Genomic DNA, 15841 nt, shown 5'->3' on the forward strand with positions numbered 1-15841 from the left:
TAAAACCTCAAACTGGAACACCTAAGATAAATTTACCCCAAATTATTTTTTTGACCACGAAAAATTCTAAAGATATGAAGTGCTATCATTATCTTAAAAAAAGGCATAAAATAACTATGATTATTTTAAATAAGGGTTTGACCTCGAGGGACAATCGGCGGGTCAAATTTTCTAACCGATTAAGGGCATTTTTTTAAAAATGAAATTTAACCTAATTTTTTGTTAAATTAAATTTAAAAAAAAGTTAAAAAAAAAGGCCGTCGGCGCCTCGGCAAAGGCTGGCTACCCCGCCAATCAAAGGTGAGGGCCTACTAGCCCTTGCCTAAGACGAGAGAGGGTCGTAGCCATTGGCCGTGATCGGATCGAGGTGGGTCGGAGGGCGGTGTCTACCCCAATCATGACTAATGGCCACGACTCTTGGTCGGACACGGACAAGGACGAGGGCCACCGATTTGGGCAGCCCTCGGTCGGACCTAGGCGAGGGTCGCCGACCCTCATTCAGATTCGAGAGAGGGTCACGGCCCTCTTTTCGCTATCGGCGAGGTGCGGCGACCCCGACAACAATAGCGATCGCCCCACCACAAGTGGGGCCGCAATTACTAGCTTGTATTTCTTTGCTTTTTTTTTTCGCTTTTTTTCAAAATCTCCTAAAAATAGGAAAAGGAAAAAAAATAAAAGAAAATAATAAATGATCAAAGTGCCCCTAACTAAAGTGACTCGAGCTTTTTTTTTAGACTAATATTGTCATTTTAAGCCTTTATTTGAAATAATATGTACTTGAGGCTCTTCTTTGACACAATAAAGGCACTTCAGACCCTTATTTAAAATAAAGTTCACTTTAGACCTTTATTTGAAAAAATGAGGGCATTTAGAGCCTTTTTTTTTTTTTGAATTTTCCCAAAATCCAATTATGGAAAAGTAATTTAATTTTTGTTTTCCTACCAAAATTTACTCTATTATCTAAACTTTTTAAAATTATAAAAGAAATAAATTTTTTTGTTAATACCATGAAAAACCCAAACTGGTATACCTATGACCACATAAAACCTCAAATTGGAACACCTATGATAAATTTACCCCAAACTATTTTTTTGACCACGAAAAATTCTAAACTTATACAACTATGATAAATGTACTCCAAGGTATTTTTTTTTATCATTAAAAATCCTAAACTGATATATTTGTGACAAATATAGGATAAAAATTTTAAACCGATACACCTGTTAACTGTCATGTGTCATCCAACTTAGCAATTTGATGATAAAATTTAACGAAAACTATGGAGAGTAAATTTGTCACAAGTGTACCAGTTTGAGATATTTTGTGGCCAAAAAAATTGTTTAGTCAAAAAAAAAAATTGGCTTAAATTTATCTTAGGTGCACTAATTTGAAATTTTTCGTGGTATTAATTTAAATTTATATAACATTTCGGGTTTTGGTGGGAAAACAAATAAAAAAAAACTTTTCCCTTGGCTGAATCGTAAATGAATAGACCATTCCTAAAAAAAAACCCATGGTTTTTGTATGCCTGCAATTATTTTGATCGCTTTGTTCTTGGCTTAAATAATTATTTATCTCAGACATTTATTTTTTTATTTATTTTTTCAAAAATCGGACATTTAATTTATTTATTTATTTTTTTTTTTTTTTTGTGTGTGCGTCAAAACTCGGACATTTAGTTTGGTAGGAGGGAGTAGGAGTGAAGAGAGATTGATTTCAAAGACATAATATTGTTTGGATGAAGGGAAAGAATAAGAGGACAAGGAAAATTCCTAAGGGATTTTTTTTTCTTTGCAATTTTTGTTATTTTAATTAGATAACATGATTTTTTTTATATCGTAATGCATTCTTTTTCTTTCTTTTTCGTCGTAACCATCCTAACAACATTATAACTTAATATTTCCAAATCATTTCTCTTATTTTCTCTCGAAATTATTCGAATATATTTTTTTTATTTTCCTTTCTAATCACCCTACCAAAGCTGCGAAGTAATGGACCTAAAAATGATATATCTAGTTTAAGAATTCCTGCCTATATCCTTTAGGTATCGAGGAGAGAATTATCGAAAAAGTCTTAATCGTATTGCAATTATACCGATTCAGCCCTAAACTTTTTTTTCTAATTCGATCTTAAACCTTTTGTAATTATACTCATTCGGTTCTAGCCGGCCAGCGCTAGTCGACGTAACAAAATTTTAATAATACTTTTAATATTTTTCAAAATTTTATATTATTTTTATTTTTAATAGTTTTTTCTTTTATTTTTTTTTTGGGACTTGGGCCGACCGAGGGCCTGCCAACCCTCGCCGCGCCCTTGGCCTCGGCCGATGGCCGGCAAGAAGTTTTAGGACTAAAGCCAAAAAAAAAAAAGGAAAAGAAAAAAAAGGCAAAAAATAATATAAAATTTGAAAAAATTAAAATATTATTAATAATTTGCCACATCAGCTCCGACCAGTCAAATTAACTGAATTAGTATAATTGCAAAAGGTTTAGGATTGAATTGATAAAAAAAAAAAATTAGGATTGAATTGACACGATTATAATAAGTTTAAGACTTTTCTTGTAATTCTCTCCGTATTCAGTTTTTCTCATTCTTGATAACAGCATATGATGGAGATGTACTAATCATTTCATTTAAATTAGTTAACACACATTAATTGTACAGTTGATCAGTTTCTCTCATGAAAAAATATTCCTAATAATCCCATTATTCAGCTAAGATATTTGTGAAAACAATGATGCATTTTCATAAATGTTCTAGACTACTCCACAATATTCTCTGTCTCTAATATCTATAGTAATAGTCAATGGTAGGTAATTGTATGGCTAAAATCATTTGGGACGGTAAATATTGCAAGTGGTTTCATAAGACAGAACTTAGGGAGTGTACATCTCACTGCTCCGATAATTTTTTGGGCAATCTTTTTATTTCTGCATAAATTTTCGATGAAATCTCATGACAAACACGAAATTACTGAAAAATTAAATGGAACTAAGCAATTAGAGCATGTCTATTTGAGGTGGCAAAACTTCGATTATGTATAACCCTAGTTTATTTTAGCGATCATTTAATTTTTATTCTGCGTGTCCTAATTAGATAATTTATAATCTTATTGAGATGTTTGTGAATAAGATTTTATAGCAATGCAGAGGCATCCTTTTGAGTTATATAGTAATCAAGTCCCCGAATCCGAATTTCGAATACATGAAAGTAAAACCGTCTTCACACGTTTTACTTGATCTCTAATTGAACTCTAATAGGTTAGTGGCAGCTCCTAAAAAAAATGGTTAATATTATGAAAAACTCCAAACTGGTAAACCTGTGACAAATATACCTCAAACTATTTTTTTTACCAGGAAAAACCTTAAACTGGTACGGTTGTGATAAATTTATTCCGAACTAATTTTTTGACCATAAAAAAAATCCTAAATTGGTACACCTATGACAAATTTACCACAAACTAATTTTTTTTTACAACAAAGAATACCAAACTGGCATACCTAAGACAAATTTATCTTCCGTTAATTGAATTAATACCATGAAAAATTTCAAACTAATACACATGTGACATACAAAGGGTTAAAAATCATAAGCTAGTACACTCTATCAATTAACACGTGATATATAACTTAGCACTTCAACGATTAGATTTAACGAAAACTAACGGAAAGTAAACTTATCAAAGACGTTACCGGTTTGAGATAAAATTGTCATAAATGTACTAATTTGAGATTTTTTATAGTTAAAAAAATAATTTGACGTAAATTTATAATAAATATACCAGTTTAAAATTTTATGTGGTATTTGGCCCAAAAAAATTCACAATTCATCGCGTCAAAACCAAGTTGTGATCAGGTTTTAGAAAAACCCGAGCCAAGTACGAGCGCCACCTCGTGAGAGCAACTGTGCACGTCCTCTCCTCGCTTACTTGGTATTCCATTAATTCACCTTGAGATCAAGCATCTAATAATGTCCCGCCTCGAGAGGGTCACGACACTCGGCCATACCAAAAACACGAATGTAGTTCATCGAAAAACAATAACAAAAAGAACCCGAGTGTATTCACATAGGAACCGGCACTTGCTCAAGTATAGCTAGCATCGTTCAATCCAAGTTCTTCAGATTCATCAAGCATCAAGTTTGTCACAGAAACTGTGTGTTCAATTCCACACAAAGATCTAAGCCACAGAATGGTCAGAAAGAGAACATTATAGACACATCTGCCGCGAACGAACGATAAATCAGAAGTACAGGGAAGTATTCAATAACAATGCATTCGCAGGACGAAATAGATCACGAGAATCCAAGGAGGTTTCTGTTCCGTCTTCGTACCATTGGAGGAGATTATATTACAGATTGTTGGAGAGCTACAGCATCATCCTGTTACATCCTGGAATAACCCCGATGGTCTTCATATTGCTCCATGAACTCGTCGTTGAACTTCTTGAAACTTGCCATGATCTCTGGCATTTCCTCCTCAGCAGGCAAGATGGTCGTCCTCAAATGGAAGACCCTACAGGCAATGGATGATGAATTAGCTCGGTCTCCATCTGAGACGTCGCAGGGAAATGTGCATCATCTTCGCCAAAAAAGAGCAATGCGTGACAAAAGAAAAGGTCCTTTCACTAACTCTGAAAACCTTTTTTTTTTTTTTTTTTGGTAAGGTAGTTGATTGATCTTTCAAAAGGCTAGATACCAAAGATACCGGACACAGAAACCATGAACTCAATACGGCACATACCGGACACTGAAAACTTTTCACGTATGCAAAACCTCGAAAGAAAGTGTGCTGCGGTAAATGAGAACAGAAATCAACCATTACTTAGATGAGGAAGATTTTGCAGAAAGGGGTATGAGTAGATGAATATATTACCCTTCTTTCTGCCCGAATCCTGAACCTGGGACAGTGGAAATGCCGGTCGCTTCCAGTAGCTTGAGACAGTAGAAAACATCGGGGACTTTTCCAGCTTGTTTAGCAGCCTGTATGGCTCTCGGTGGCAAACGAATTTGTGGGAATGAATACATGGCACCTAAAAGAAGTTTTGTGTAAATCCTCACAGACGAAATTCTGCTAAAGTCGAGGGAAGATTGGGAAGAATGCAATAAAAAAGATTATAAGTGAAAGTAACAACTTGTACCTTCCGTGAAGTTGCAAACTACATTTCGGCAGCTGTTGAACCCATCAGTCATTATCCTTGCTCGTCGCCTCAGTGATTCAAGGATCCCTTTGCTGCAAAATACATGCTTCAAACATTAACCAGAAGACCATCACAATCCTTGTGCAAGAAAATAACAAAAGTTTCTGCGCGTAAATCTGCTGTTCCAAGTTCCCCTGAGCCTAGAGAACAATTCCTTCCCTGAGAGCAAATTCACCAATGGGCAAAGAATTTTATGGTCAGTGGAGTCTTAGGAGTGGTACCTTTCAAGAACAAACTGGTCATATGATATGTCTCCAGGTTTAAGAGGGTTAACCATCAATCCCATCTGAATGGCATCATAAGCAGAAAGTGTCAAAATCATTTTTACAGATGATTAATTGTAGCTAGGTCAATAAACCACCGCTTACAGTGGAAATTATTGCAACTTACAAAAATCTGGGCAGGCACATTAGGACTAAGTGATATTGATGCAACTTTGTAGATTTCATCAACACTCTGCAATGTCAAGAAATGTAAAGAACATAAACTAAAAGCATTGCCACAAAACAACTTGTGTAAAATTGAGACACCACTAATGCATCAGCTATCTACTGCTAAATGCCATCATGAATGACCTCCATATGGCATGTAATCATGAATAGAAAGTGACAGGAGCACCAGCACCCATGATAAGGAAAGTCGATAAATAATAAAAGTGCGTGATCCTGTGGAAACGGAAGATTGTAGCCGGTGGGAAATAGCCGACATTGAAGGAGTAGACATTGACTGAATACAGATGATTAGATCATGGAATTGATAAGAAAAAATTATGATCATAAATTTTTGCTATTCTCAAATTTGGTTCATTCTGAAAAGCCGATGTGCATACATGTCTAGTAAATAGGTTCAGTACCCATTGGCATGATCCCAACCACAACACAACATAGTGGTAGAGAAGCAAACCTTGGGAGGTATATTAGTCATCTCAAAGTATCCACCTCTCTGTCCACATTCACCCCAGTATCCCTTTGAAACAGTGTGGAAAGAAACGAGCTGTAGTTCCCTGCTAATAGGCGGTCCCATACCCAACAAAACCTTCCGGCATAAGAGGAAAATGAAAATATTGATGAGCTTGATGACTGAAGAGAATTTATAGGAGTGAGACTAAATTGAACGACAAAAAAATATTACCTTCCTAGCACTGATAAAAGGACGCTCATCCTGGTAGATATTCTGTTGATAAACCTCGTCGCCAAGCAAGACTAAGTTCTCTTGATAACAGAAGTAGAGAATTTCTTTCAAATTAGCTTGACTGAGACACTGGCCTGTAGGGTTGCCAGGGTTTATAATCACCATGGCTCGCACCTGGTCATTCAAAATACAAAAAATTGTAGCTAGATGTGGAGAGAACAATGCAGCATATTACTAAAGCAAGTTACCACTTAGTGTAATTTACATTGACAACAGACATGGAATATTACAATAAGATGAGGATTTCAAAAGGATTTTAACTGTGTTTTTCCTATAGGATGGCCAGATAAATTGGTTAACTGCACCAGTCTTCGTAGTCTGCTCTTTCAGTATCCTTTTGATGCACACATGCAAATGGTCCCACATTATTGGTAAATTGAGAATCAAAGTGGATTTACCAAAGAATCATGAAATGCTATGGTTCTTAAATATGATTAATTTCATTAAGTTCATTGGGATTAAATGTGATGCTCCTTTCAGATATGCAGTAACTGCACACATTCAAGTATAAAAAAGAAAGATTATTTACTGTAATTCCATTCGCACGGGCCCGTGAAACTGATTGCCGAAGATCATTTATATCAAGACCCCAATTTGCTGTCTCCTCCAGATAATATGGGACAAGAGAACCACCGAACAAAGCTATTGCAGCTGAATAGAGGGGGTATTGTGGGACTGGCACTAGAATCTGGCAAGAGAGGCGTAAATAACAATCAGCATTTTTCCCCAGTGGAAATAAACCCAGGCACCCTTGACTAATTACTAACTACAATATTTAGAGGAAGAACAAGAAGATTAAGATCAAGTAAAAGAAGAAAGTAGCTTGGGAAAAGAGGCAGAACACCGGAAAGGGGAAAAATGGAACATCTATAAGCAAACATGAGGGCAAAACATTACCCCATCTCCTTCACCACGGATAATAGTATTTAAGATTTGCATGACACCTTTGCTTGCACCATCTGTGAGAAAGATGAGCTCTGGGTCACTGCCATCAGAGTTAAAAAAGGTCAGTTCCCTTCCATTGGGAGCTGGGATATGAAGAAATCACTGCAGTGATACATTAGGACTTTTAAGATCACCTTGGGTGCCCATCACGCCTTCCAATGAACTCTGCCACTTCTTTCCTGACACCCGGAAGACCACGTGAATCACTATAAGCACCTGAGACATATGTACCCTCCATAAGAGCTTCTTATTTGTGATAATGATAAAATTTGCTAAATTGGATATGGCAGCAAAAATGCAAGAAAAGTAACATGATACGCTTTCAAGGCACCGCCACTGAATGGCCACCTAATTAATCCATTGAAAAGATAGCCATATAATACGCATAATTGCAGATGTCGTGGAGAGTGTCAATCGATATAATTATGTTTATGGGAGCATGGTAATCCAACCTCTGAGAATTTAGGATTCCAAAGGAATAAAGACAAGAACCTAGGTACGCACACGAGAATGAAAAAGTCTGCAAAACTCTAAGAGTATGTTGAGGTGATGAGACTACTTGGGAAGACCCTGAATATATACACCCAGCGGTGGTCCTCCCACTAAGGTTATGAGGCCAATAAAGAAGTGACTACGAGTGAAAATGGAGAGTGATGCATGGACAAAAAGTGAGTGTGATTAAGAATGCTCAAGTGACTGGTACAGTTATGATTCCAGAGGCTTGTAACAAAAAATCAAGAGTAGAATACCTAAGCCACCAGTGGTAAGTGAGAGATAATGCTTGGCTCTTGCAATTGCATCTGCAGGGAAAAGCAATCCTACATTTGGGTCATCCAACAGAAATGGAGCTTGGCACAATGCAACCACCTGATATAATGAATATATTCGGTTAGTTAGAATGGAAAAGCAATGAAACATATCAGGTTGTGGAGCAGGTGAGTCCCACCAGATGTGGAACTGACAAGTCACAATGGAGACGAACCTGACGAGGAAAAGTCAATGGTTTCTGTCCTAGAGCTTGGGGGTTGCCAACATTTGTAAATATGATCTGCAGAGATAAAATTGTTAAATAAGTAGCTGGAAAGAGAAACATCCAAGCATACGGAATGATTTTGTCAATCGGATTTCATTAACATTGAAATGAAAGAGAACTGCATGGTTCTACGCCTTCGTGAATAGTGATTTCAATAGCATATGTATTGCAACAAAATGCAGGTGGATGTAGGCGTCTTTCTTGGCCATGACGTGAATATCAATCAATCTTTTCTTGTGAAAGTTGCAACTGAACAGATTAGCAAAATTTTTTAGAAAGACGCAAGTCTTTTTTTTTTCCAAGATACTTAACAGACAGATACCGTCATTCAACTGAAGGGCCACAATAATGAATCACACTTTGGCAAACTGAATGAATAAAAAGTTGATACTCACATTCCTCAAACAACTCTCGACCACATAATTTCACCGGCTATTAATTCGATGCATTAGCTTACGGACAGCATAGTGCAGCAAAGCACAAAAGCACGTTATCTCAAAGCAACACTGAGTCAAGCGAACTGTAATACCTTCTTCCCTTCCTTCTGAAGTTCTGAAGCACGAAGATACAGCTCGCCCCTAACAGCATACTGAACTTTCTTCACATTCTCATTCAGTGACTCGTAGTCCAGTGCCCTCGGTGCCATGATGGTGTTCTGGCCTCAATAAACTGCTCACCTACAGTACTGATTTCTGATGAGTATCTGCAGACCGCCACGTGAATAGCTGGAATTGCAATCTCAGAGAAGTTTGTTTTAAACAAACCACAGGAAGGCCAACATTGCATAGGGTTACTAAGTACCCTGAAGAGAGGATATCCAAGCTTCTGAAAATAGCGTATCCTAAGGCAGTTAAGCATGTTTTTCACTTTGAATACATAGCCCGGGTTCAACTAAGTATTACCAATGCAATCGCCAACTTGATTTCCAAAATAGTACTGTTCCCCGACTCAATTCAAGTCATAAATGAACAAAAATGACAGCTATTGGCACGGAATAAAAAATTTTGAGATCGATGTTTTTAGCAAAGAGTCCCGAATGCATCAAAGAACAGCGAATGAATGGAGATTCAACAGATTGGCCTAGCAAAAGACACTCCATTTCACGAATTCTGCTCATCATGGTGACAAAATACAAAGACACCTAATCCCACATAGAGAGCTTACCTTCAGATTGAAAAATGAATCAAATTCTTGAAAGAGCTGGCAAAAGTATCATACTGTGGCTCAGTAAGAGCACATATGCAGCACACACTCCATAGAAGAAATGCCAAGAACCAAACTTGAACACTTGGAACTCGTAATTAAGAACCAGCGCATCAGGACAAAGCAGCGAGTGCTCAGGATGAGAGAGAATAGTCACGAAAGACATTAAAGCAAGACAGAGACAAATATTTCCAGAGAACTCATCATCGACTCGCCACCAGAAAATCTGAACACAAGAAGCCAAACCGTCACGCGATTGCAAATTCGACAAAGGGGTTCTCGCTTCTCAGAGACACCTGTCAATTGCACTTGCAAAAGCATACAGTGAAAAGAAAAAAGAGTCTGAACCAAAAACTGATCACCCTTACGCGACGCCACGAGCAAAAACTTGATCGAAACAGACCATGCATGCAGCAGAGACCCGATCATCGAATCAAACCGAGGAATCATGTCAATCAGTAAAAATTACGAAGCCAAGAGACGATACACTAATGACCCAACAACAATGACGAACTACCAAAACCATCACTCGACAAGGTGAACTCGGTCGAGCCAAATAAGAGCCGGCAAAAAGAATCAACACCCATTTCACACAGCTTCATTTCTCGTCACAAGAGTGGGAAAAGTTACCTGCTTGGAGCTTGAGCTCGAGTCCTCTCGACCACGCAGGAAGCCGGTTCTAACAGGGGCTCCAACTGCGAAATGCAGGAGCTGCTGTTCCTGTTAGGCCCTTTCTTTATTCTTTGGGCTTATCTGACAACGAATCTGGGTCCTCTTTGTCCGGGCGAGAACAAAGCAAATATTATAATGCTTGGAAGCGCAGTGGGCGGGGCAGAAGAGTATGTGTGGCAGCTGCAGCACATGTGAACCCGCAATGGGGGGTTGAACGAGAGCCACTGACAACAGGTAAGGTGGGTTTTTATTTGGCGACTCCCCAAAATCAAGAATTCGAAGGGATAAAGCGTCGAGCGACGAGTGTGGTGTAGGTTCAAACTGCGAGGTTTCGTTTGCTAAGATGATCGGCGCGGAGAGGCTTTGCAAAAGGGACACCTTCTGATGCGGACCTTCTCGCATTGGTCAATTTTCCATATTTTCCATGTGAGCTTGCATTCTCTCTCTCTCTCTCTCTCTCTCTGAGGCAATTTCCGTGGTTCAGAGGCAATTTCCGTGGTTCAGATGCAGGTCACGGAATTTCCATTCTGTTTTCATACTCTAAGTTCAGAGGCGTAGTGATCAATACACATGCGGCCCTGCTCATAAAAGGATTGAGAGTGGGGCCACTAGCATCACAGGTATGGAGTTCGACTCCCTTCAAAAGTCAAAGAGAAGGGAATTTCCTTGGCTTTGTTAGTAGGAACACGAGTCAACTCAAATCAAGATATAGTAATCCACGTAACAAAAAAAAAATATGAATAGTCATTTGTCAAAATTGCACAAATTATGCTAATTAAAATAATTATTATATTCTAAAAATCAGGCGAGAAAAGGCAAGAAAGCAAGCTGCCAAGAAATAAATTATGAATCTTCGATTACACCCAAAGCAACATAGGCAACATTAGTCCAAAATAGGAAAAGCCTCTTTTAGGAAATCCATTCAAATCAGGAAACTGCTCGAACTGAAAAATCTACTCAAAAACCTTTTAGGAAAACCTATTAGATCGAGTTTTCTTACAAGCTCAGCATTTTGTTCGATTAAAAACGTTTTATTATAACAAATATTTAGTAGTTCTACCATTGGACGTAAAGAGTGCCTTTGAATATATTCTATGGTTTGTCTAGTGAAAAATATACTGCAGTTGATGTAAATGGCAATGTGGATATCATATATGTGGAATGTCTTATATGCTTTTTATATTCATGTGGTCTCCCTCCATCTATAAATTTAAGCTTTTGGGTTGATTTTCTAAGATAACATTAGAGCAAGTGTTATCCCTTTTGCATATGTGCATCCACCCCCATCAATCAAATTCCATGTTCATTAATCTAGCTTGCACGTTAACAATGAGATCTACATACTTTTTATATTCATATAATCTCTCTCTACCTATGAGTTTTCTTTTACATATATTCATTAGCCATAGTTAGTTGATCAATGTTACTTGAGGATGATATTGTTTGCTATCGTGGAAAAAGAGAGGGAAAGTAAATTGTGGAAACTAGCATTTGAAAATTCGAAGACTTGAAACATAAACAATTCTCAATAGAGTTGCCACAAATTAATTTAAGGAATAAATATCTTGGAAGTCCTAAAATTTGTCATGAAATAATAAATGAGGGAAAAAGTACACTTTTAGTGCCAAAAGTTGTGTACAGAGATCACTTTAATGCTAAAAGTTTTAATCGGATCACTTTAGTGTTAAGCTTTTTTAAAAAAATAATCATTTTAGTCCTAAGTCCAATTTGCCCCGCCAGAAATTTGACATGGCATTATTTTATTTTATTTCAAATTGACATGACACCTACAAGGTCTAGTCAACAATTAAAAAAGGTAAAAATTTAAAAAAATACTAAAAATAAAAACTTAATTAGCTTACAAAAAAAAAAAAATTCAAATTGTTTTTTCAAAATCATTTGAAAAACTAGGTTAAAAAAAAAAGATAAAAGTTTGAAGGCGGCGAGGGCTTGCACAACCCTTGCTACCGCTACCTCACGTTGCCGGCAATGGTCGATGATGGTGGGGCTCGTCGGCCCTCACCCATGTTTGGCCGAGGGCCACCACTAGCTATCAACCCCCACCATGGTGGCCCTCAACTAGACATGGGCCATGGCCGGCGACCCTTGCCCCGATCCGGGCGAAGGCTTGCGGTCGGTGGCCTTGTGGGCCATGCCCCATTGCCACCGGCCATTCTTGGCAATGGTGGGGGCATAGGCCGTGGCGACGAGGGCTTAAGCCCTTGCCACCTAGTTATCCACCGTAATTTTTTTTTTAAGTTTAAGGGTTTTTTTTTAAAAAAAAATTTAGCTTATTTTTAATTTTATTTTAAATAAAGTTTGTATTGAAAATGAATTTAATTTTTCAGCTAATTTTTAAATTTGAATTTGTTTTATTTTAATTTATTTTAAAGTGTAGAAGTCCACATGGGTTTTTTTTAAATGTCATTTTTTTTATTAAAAAATAATTATTAATGACACGTGGCAATTTTGGCCGGAAATTCTCGCGGGAGGCACCAAAGTGATCCTTTTGTCTCCGACTTAGCACTAAAATGATCCGATTGAAAATTTTGGCATCAAAGTGATCTCCGTACACAACTTTTGGCACTAGCATTGTACTTTTCCCTATAAATGAGTTCTAAAATTTTTAAAAAATCCAATTAAGTCCTAAAACTTATTGCAAAAGTGTATTTTAGTCTTAAAACTTTCAAAAAATGCAATAAAGTCCTAAAAATTATCATGAAAATATAATTAAGTCCTAAAATTTTTTAAAAAATTTAATCAATGGAAGAACTTGGTTGGATTAATATGTCAATTTTTAGGACTTGATTGCACTTTTTGAGAAGTTTTAGGACTCAAATGCACTTTCATGACAAGTTTTAGGACTCAATTACACTTTTTGAAAGTTTTATGAGTCAATTGTACTTTCGATAAGTTTTAAAACCTCCGATTCACTTTTTCCTTAATTTAAAGAAAACTAGGTTGATTGGATATCTTTGCGTTTGTGTTATTAAAAACATGATTGATGACATGCAAAAATATGGATCTGCTTTATTACTTACACTACTTAGACATGGCTTATCGTCCTCATATATAATACTAGATTTTGAAGATTGAAAATATTTTAGAGAAAGTAGTTATAATTTTTGAAAACATATTTCAAAATTGTGTTGTGGTTGAGAACTTAAGTTCATGATTTGTGGGGCCTTAACCCCTCGATTGTGTTTAATCGTCCGGATTTCTAGTCATGATAGGATAAGATAAGATATCCATCAATTTTGTCATGTCTTTATCTACTGTTTGGTGAATTGCGGATTTAAAGTAGGATAAGCATAGACTAGGCGCGATTGAGATCGATTCTATTTTGCTGAAACATCATGATGCCTCAGAAATTATATAGTGATAAGTTCGGATGAGAGAGTTATTATTGAGTAAATGTTTGTGCCATTTGAAATTCGGGCATATTGATGGAGCATAACTAGTAGAATCAAGGGTTTTGAGTTGGAGTCGAATCTTTTGAGAATGACTAACTAGCCTTGCTTGTTGTCTTGTTGAATAAGTAAACATGATGCTAAACAATATAATTATTCGATCTCTTTTCACAAGTTGAAGATGAACTCATGTTGCTTGTCCAAGAGAGCTACCTTGAAAGTCGATGATAAATCTTGAGCTCTTCATAACATCCCAAGATTCCTTTTGAATGTTGGAAATGTTCAAACGATTAAAGAATAAGGAATATCATCTCATATCACGTCAAACAATCGACTAAAAAATAATGTTGTAGAAGTACCCGACTTTGCGATCAGAGACCCCGGTCCGGTGTCGTCGGAGAGGCAACCACACTTGATGGTTGCTGTCGCCACCAAAGAGGCAACCCCCTACTAGAGAGGCCAATGTAGAGGAGAGGTAGTAGTAGTAGGAAAAACATAGTTTTCCTCTTGTCTACTCTCTTAAGAAATCCTATCTTGATATATTACACCTTTTCTCTTAGGATTATTTTATCCGGGTTATATTCCACATATATCCCTCTTTATCCTATTCTATATTTGGTAGCTGTCTAGGATGTGATAAAATATATTTTATCCTGATTTATATCCCGATGACCAAATGCGGCCCTCATCCTTTAGGTGCGCCCGGACATGTTCCCTCACTATTTCAACCTCTGAGTTAGCTTCATGCAACAGATTTTCTAGTGCAATTTCTTTAAATAGACAAAATAATAACTAAGAGAACATATAAAATTTCCTACATTTATTTAAAAAGAGTGAAGACTATGATAACATACTTTAGTATACTTTTGAAGACTAATTCCTGCATTAAGAAAACCAAAGTATTTTACGAAAATCCCATCTTTATTTCAACATATTAAGAACTATATATTCAATTTTCTACGCCCATCCTAGCATTATAACGATATCGCTTTTATGTGAGGTGTTATGATTTGCCACATTCTTCAATCAGTACATGCTTGTAAAGCTGATTGATTCTAAAGTAAGCCGATTCTTATCCTAGAACCGAGAATCGGATCGGAAGGTGCGGTTCTCGGTCTATGGAACGAGAACCGACTCACCTCGTTTAGGACCCATCAGAACCAGCTGTGATATTTTTTCTTTTTCTCTATTCACTGCAAGTTCACAAGCTTCACTACTAAAGGAGACGACACAACATGGATCTCGGGCCACACGGATGATCAGCATTTCTCACAGCAATAGGCAGTAAATAAACCAACCCAAGAGAAGTAATACAAACAAACATCAAATTTAAACGAGCATTCATTAGTGCAATCGTTTTGCACAAATTAAGGTTTCGATGCCCTAAAAAACTCGTAAGACATTCAGCCATAGACAGTCGTAGATCTAAAACTCTAGCAAGTTACAACAAAGTATCCAAATTAAAAAAAAAAAAACAAATCCTGAAATCTAATCTACAGCCAAGACCTAATGAGCTCGATGCAACCAACCGAAGCGGAGAACAAAAAAAGAAAATTCAAAGACCGTGCGGCAAAAAACTAAACCTCGAAAGGCCGAAATTTCAAGGAGCAAACAACAAAATGGTGCTTGAAAAACCACCGCTTTTCCTTCAAATGTTCAGTGAAAGAGAGTTTGAGAATGAGCATGACTGAGAGTGAGAGTCGTGAGCAAGAGACAGACTTAAGTGAAGAAAGGGCAACTATGATTTTCACTTTTCAGTGAGAGTAAATTGTGAAAAATGCATAAGTTAATAATTAGGGTTTTCGACTTTTGCAATAATAGTAACGAATGATTCGGTTCGGATAGATGGGTTCACACCTGAAATAGGGAATCAAACCGATATTTATGAGTTTCAATTTTTAGGAATCGGGAATCGGCCAGTTCGGTCCGAATTTTTGGCTCACCCCTACACGTTTGGGACTCGTTGGAAGTTTCTTGAGTGGAAATGAAGAATAAAGGCTCTATTTATTTGGTAAATTTTGACTCAAAAGGGAAATGCTTCCTATGGTCAGAAAAATTCTTTAAGAAATGGTCCTAAAATCAGATCCAAAAAAGAGCTGAACCGTGCGCCTGGGCCGGCGAACTGGCGGAAGAAAGCGCTCCACCTGGGCCAGGGAAGATTGCCCGCTGGTCTAAAGAAGGACGCGCCC

The 15841-nt window shown here is 37.1% G+C and overlaps 1 protein-coding gene across 2 annotated transcripts; it reads right to left on the reverse strand.

Annotated features, from left to right (window-relative positions):
* Nucleotides 1-4191: 4191 nt before the first annotated feature.
* LOC115751299 (glutamate--glyoxylate aminotransferase 2) lies at nt 4192-10519 on the reverse strand. 2 transcript variants are annotated; one of them, XM_048283843.1, is made up of 14 exons: nt 10201-10519; nt 8897-9036; nt 8317-8382; nt 8084-8201; nt 7469-7550; nt 7287-7374; nt 6919-7077; nt 6330-6503; nt 6102-6233; nt 5589-5654; nt 5420-5484; nt 5139-5230; nt 4874-5030; nt 4192-4513 (listed from the first exon to the last, which is right to left on the reverse strand). In XM_048283843.1, exons 2-14 carry the CDS (start codon nt 9011-9013, stop codon nt 4384-4386), a joined length of 1446 nt encoding a protein of 481 aa, XP_048139800.1. In that variant the 5' UTR covers nt 9014-9036; nt 10201-10519; the 3' UTR covers nt 4192-4383. The 2 variants fall into 2 exon arrangements, with proteins under 2 accessions (XP_048139800.1, XP_030545002.1); XM_030689142.2 differs by having other exon boundaries at nt 8897-9044; nt 10201-10518.
* Nucleotides 10520-15841: the final 5322 nt, after the last annotated feature.

This window comes from Rhodamnia argentea, chromosome 1 (assembly GCF_020921035.1).
Source record: "Rhodamnia argentea isolate NSW1041297 chromosome 1, ASM2092103v1, whole genome shotgun sequence".
Classification (NCBI taxonomy): domain Eukaryota; kingdom Viridiplantae; phylum Streptophyta; class Magnoliopsida; order Myrtales; family Myrtaceae; genus Rhodamnia; species Rhodamnia argentea.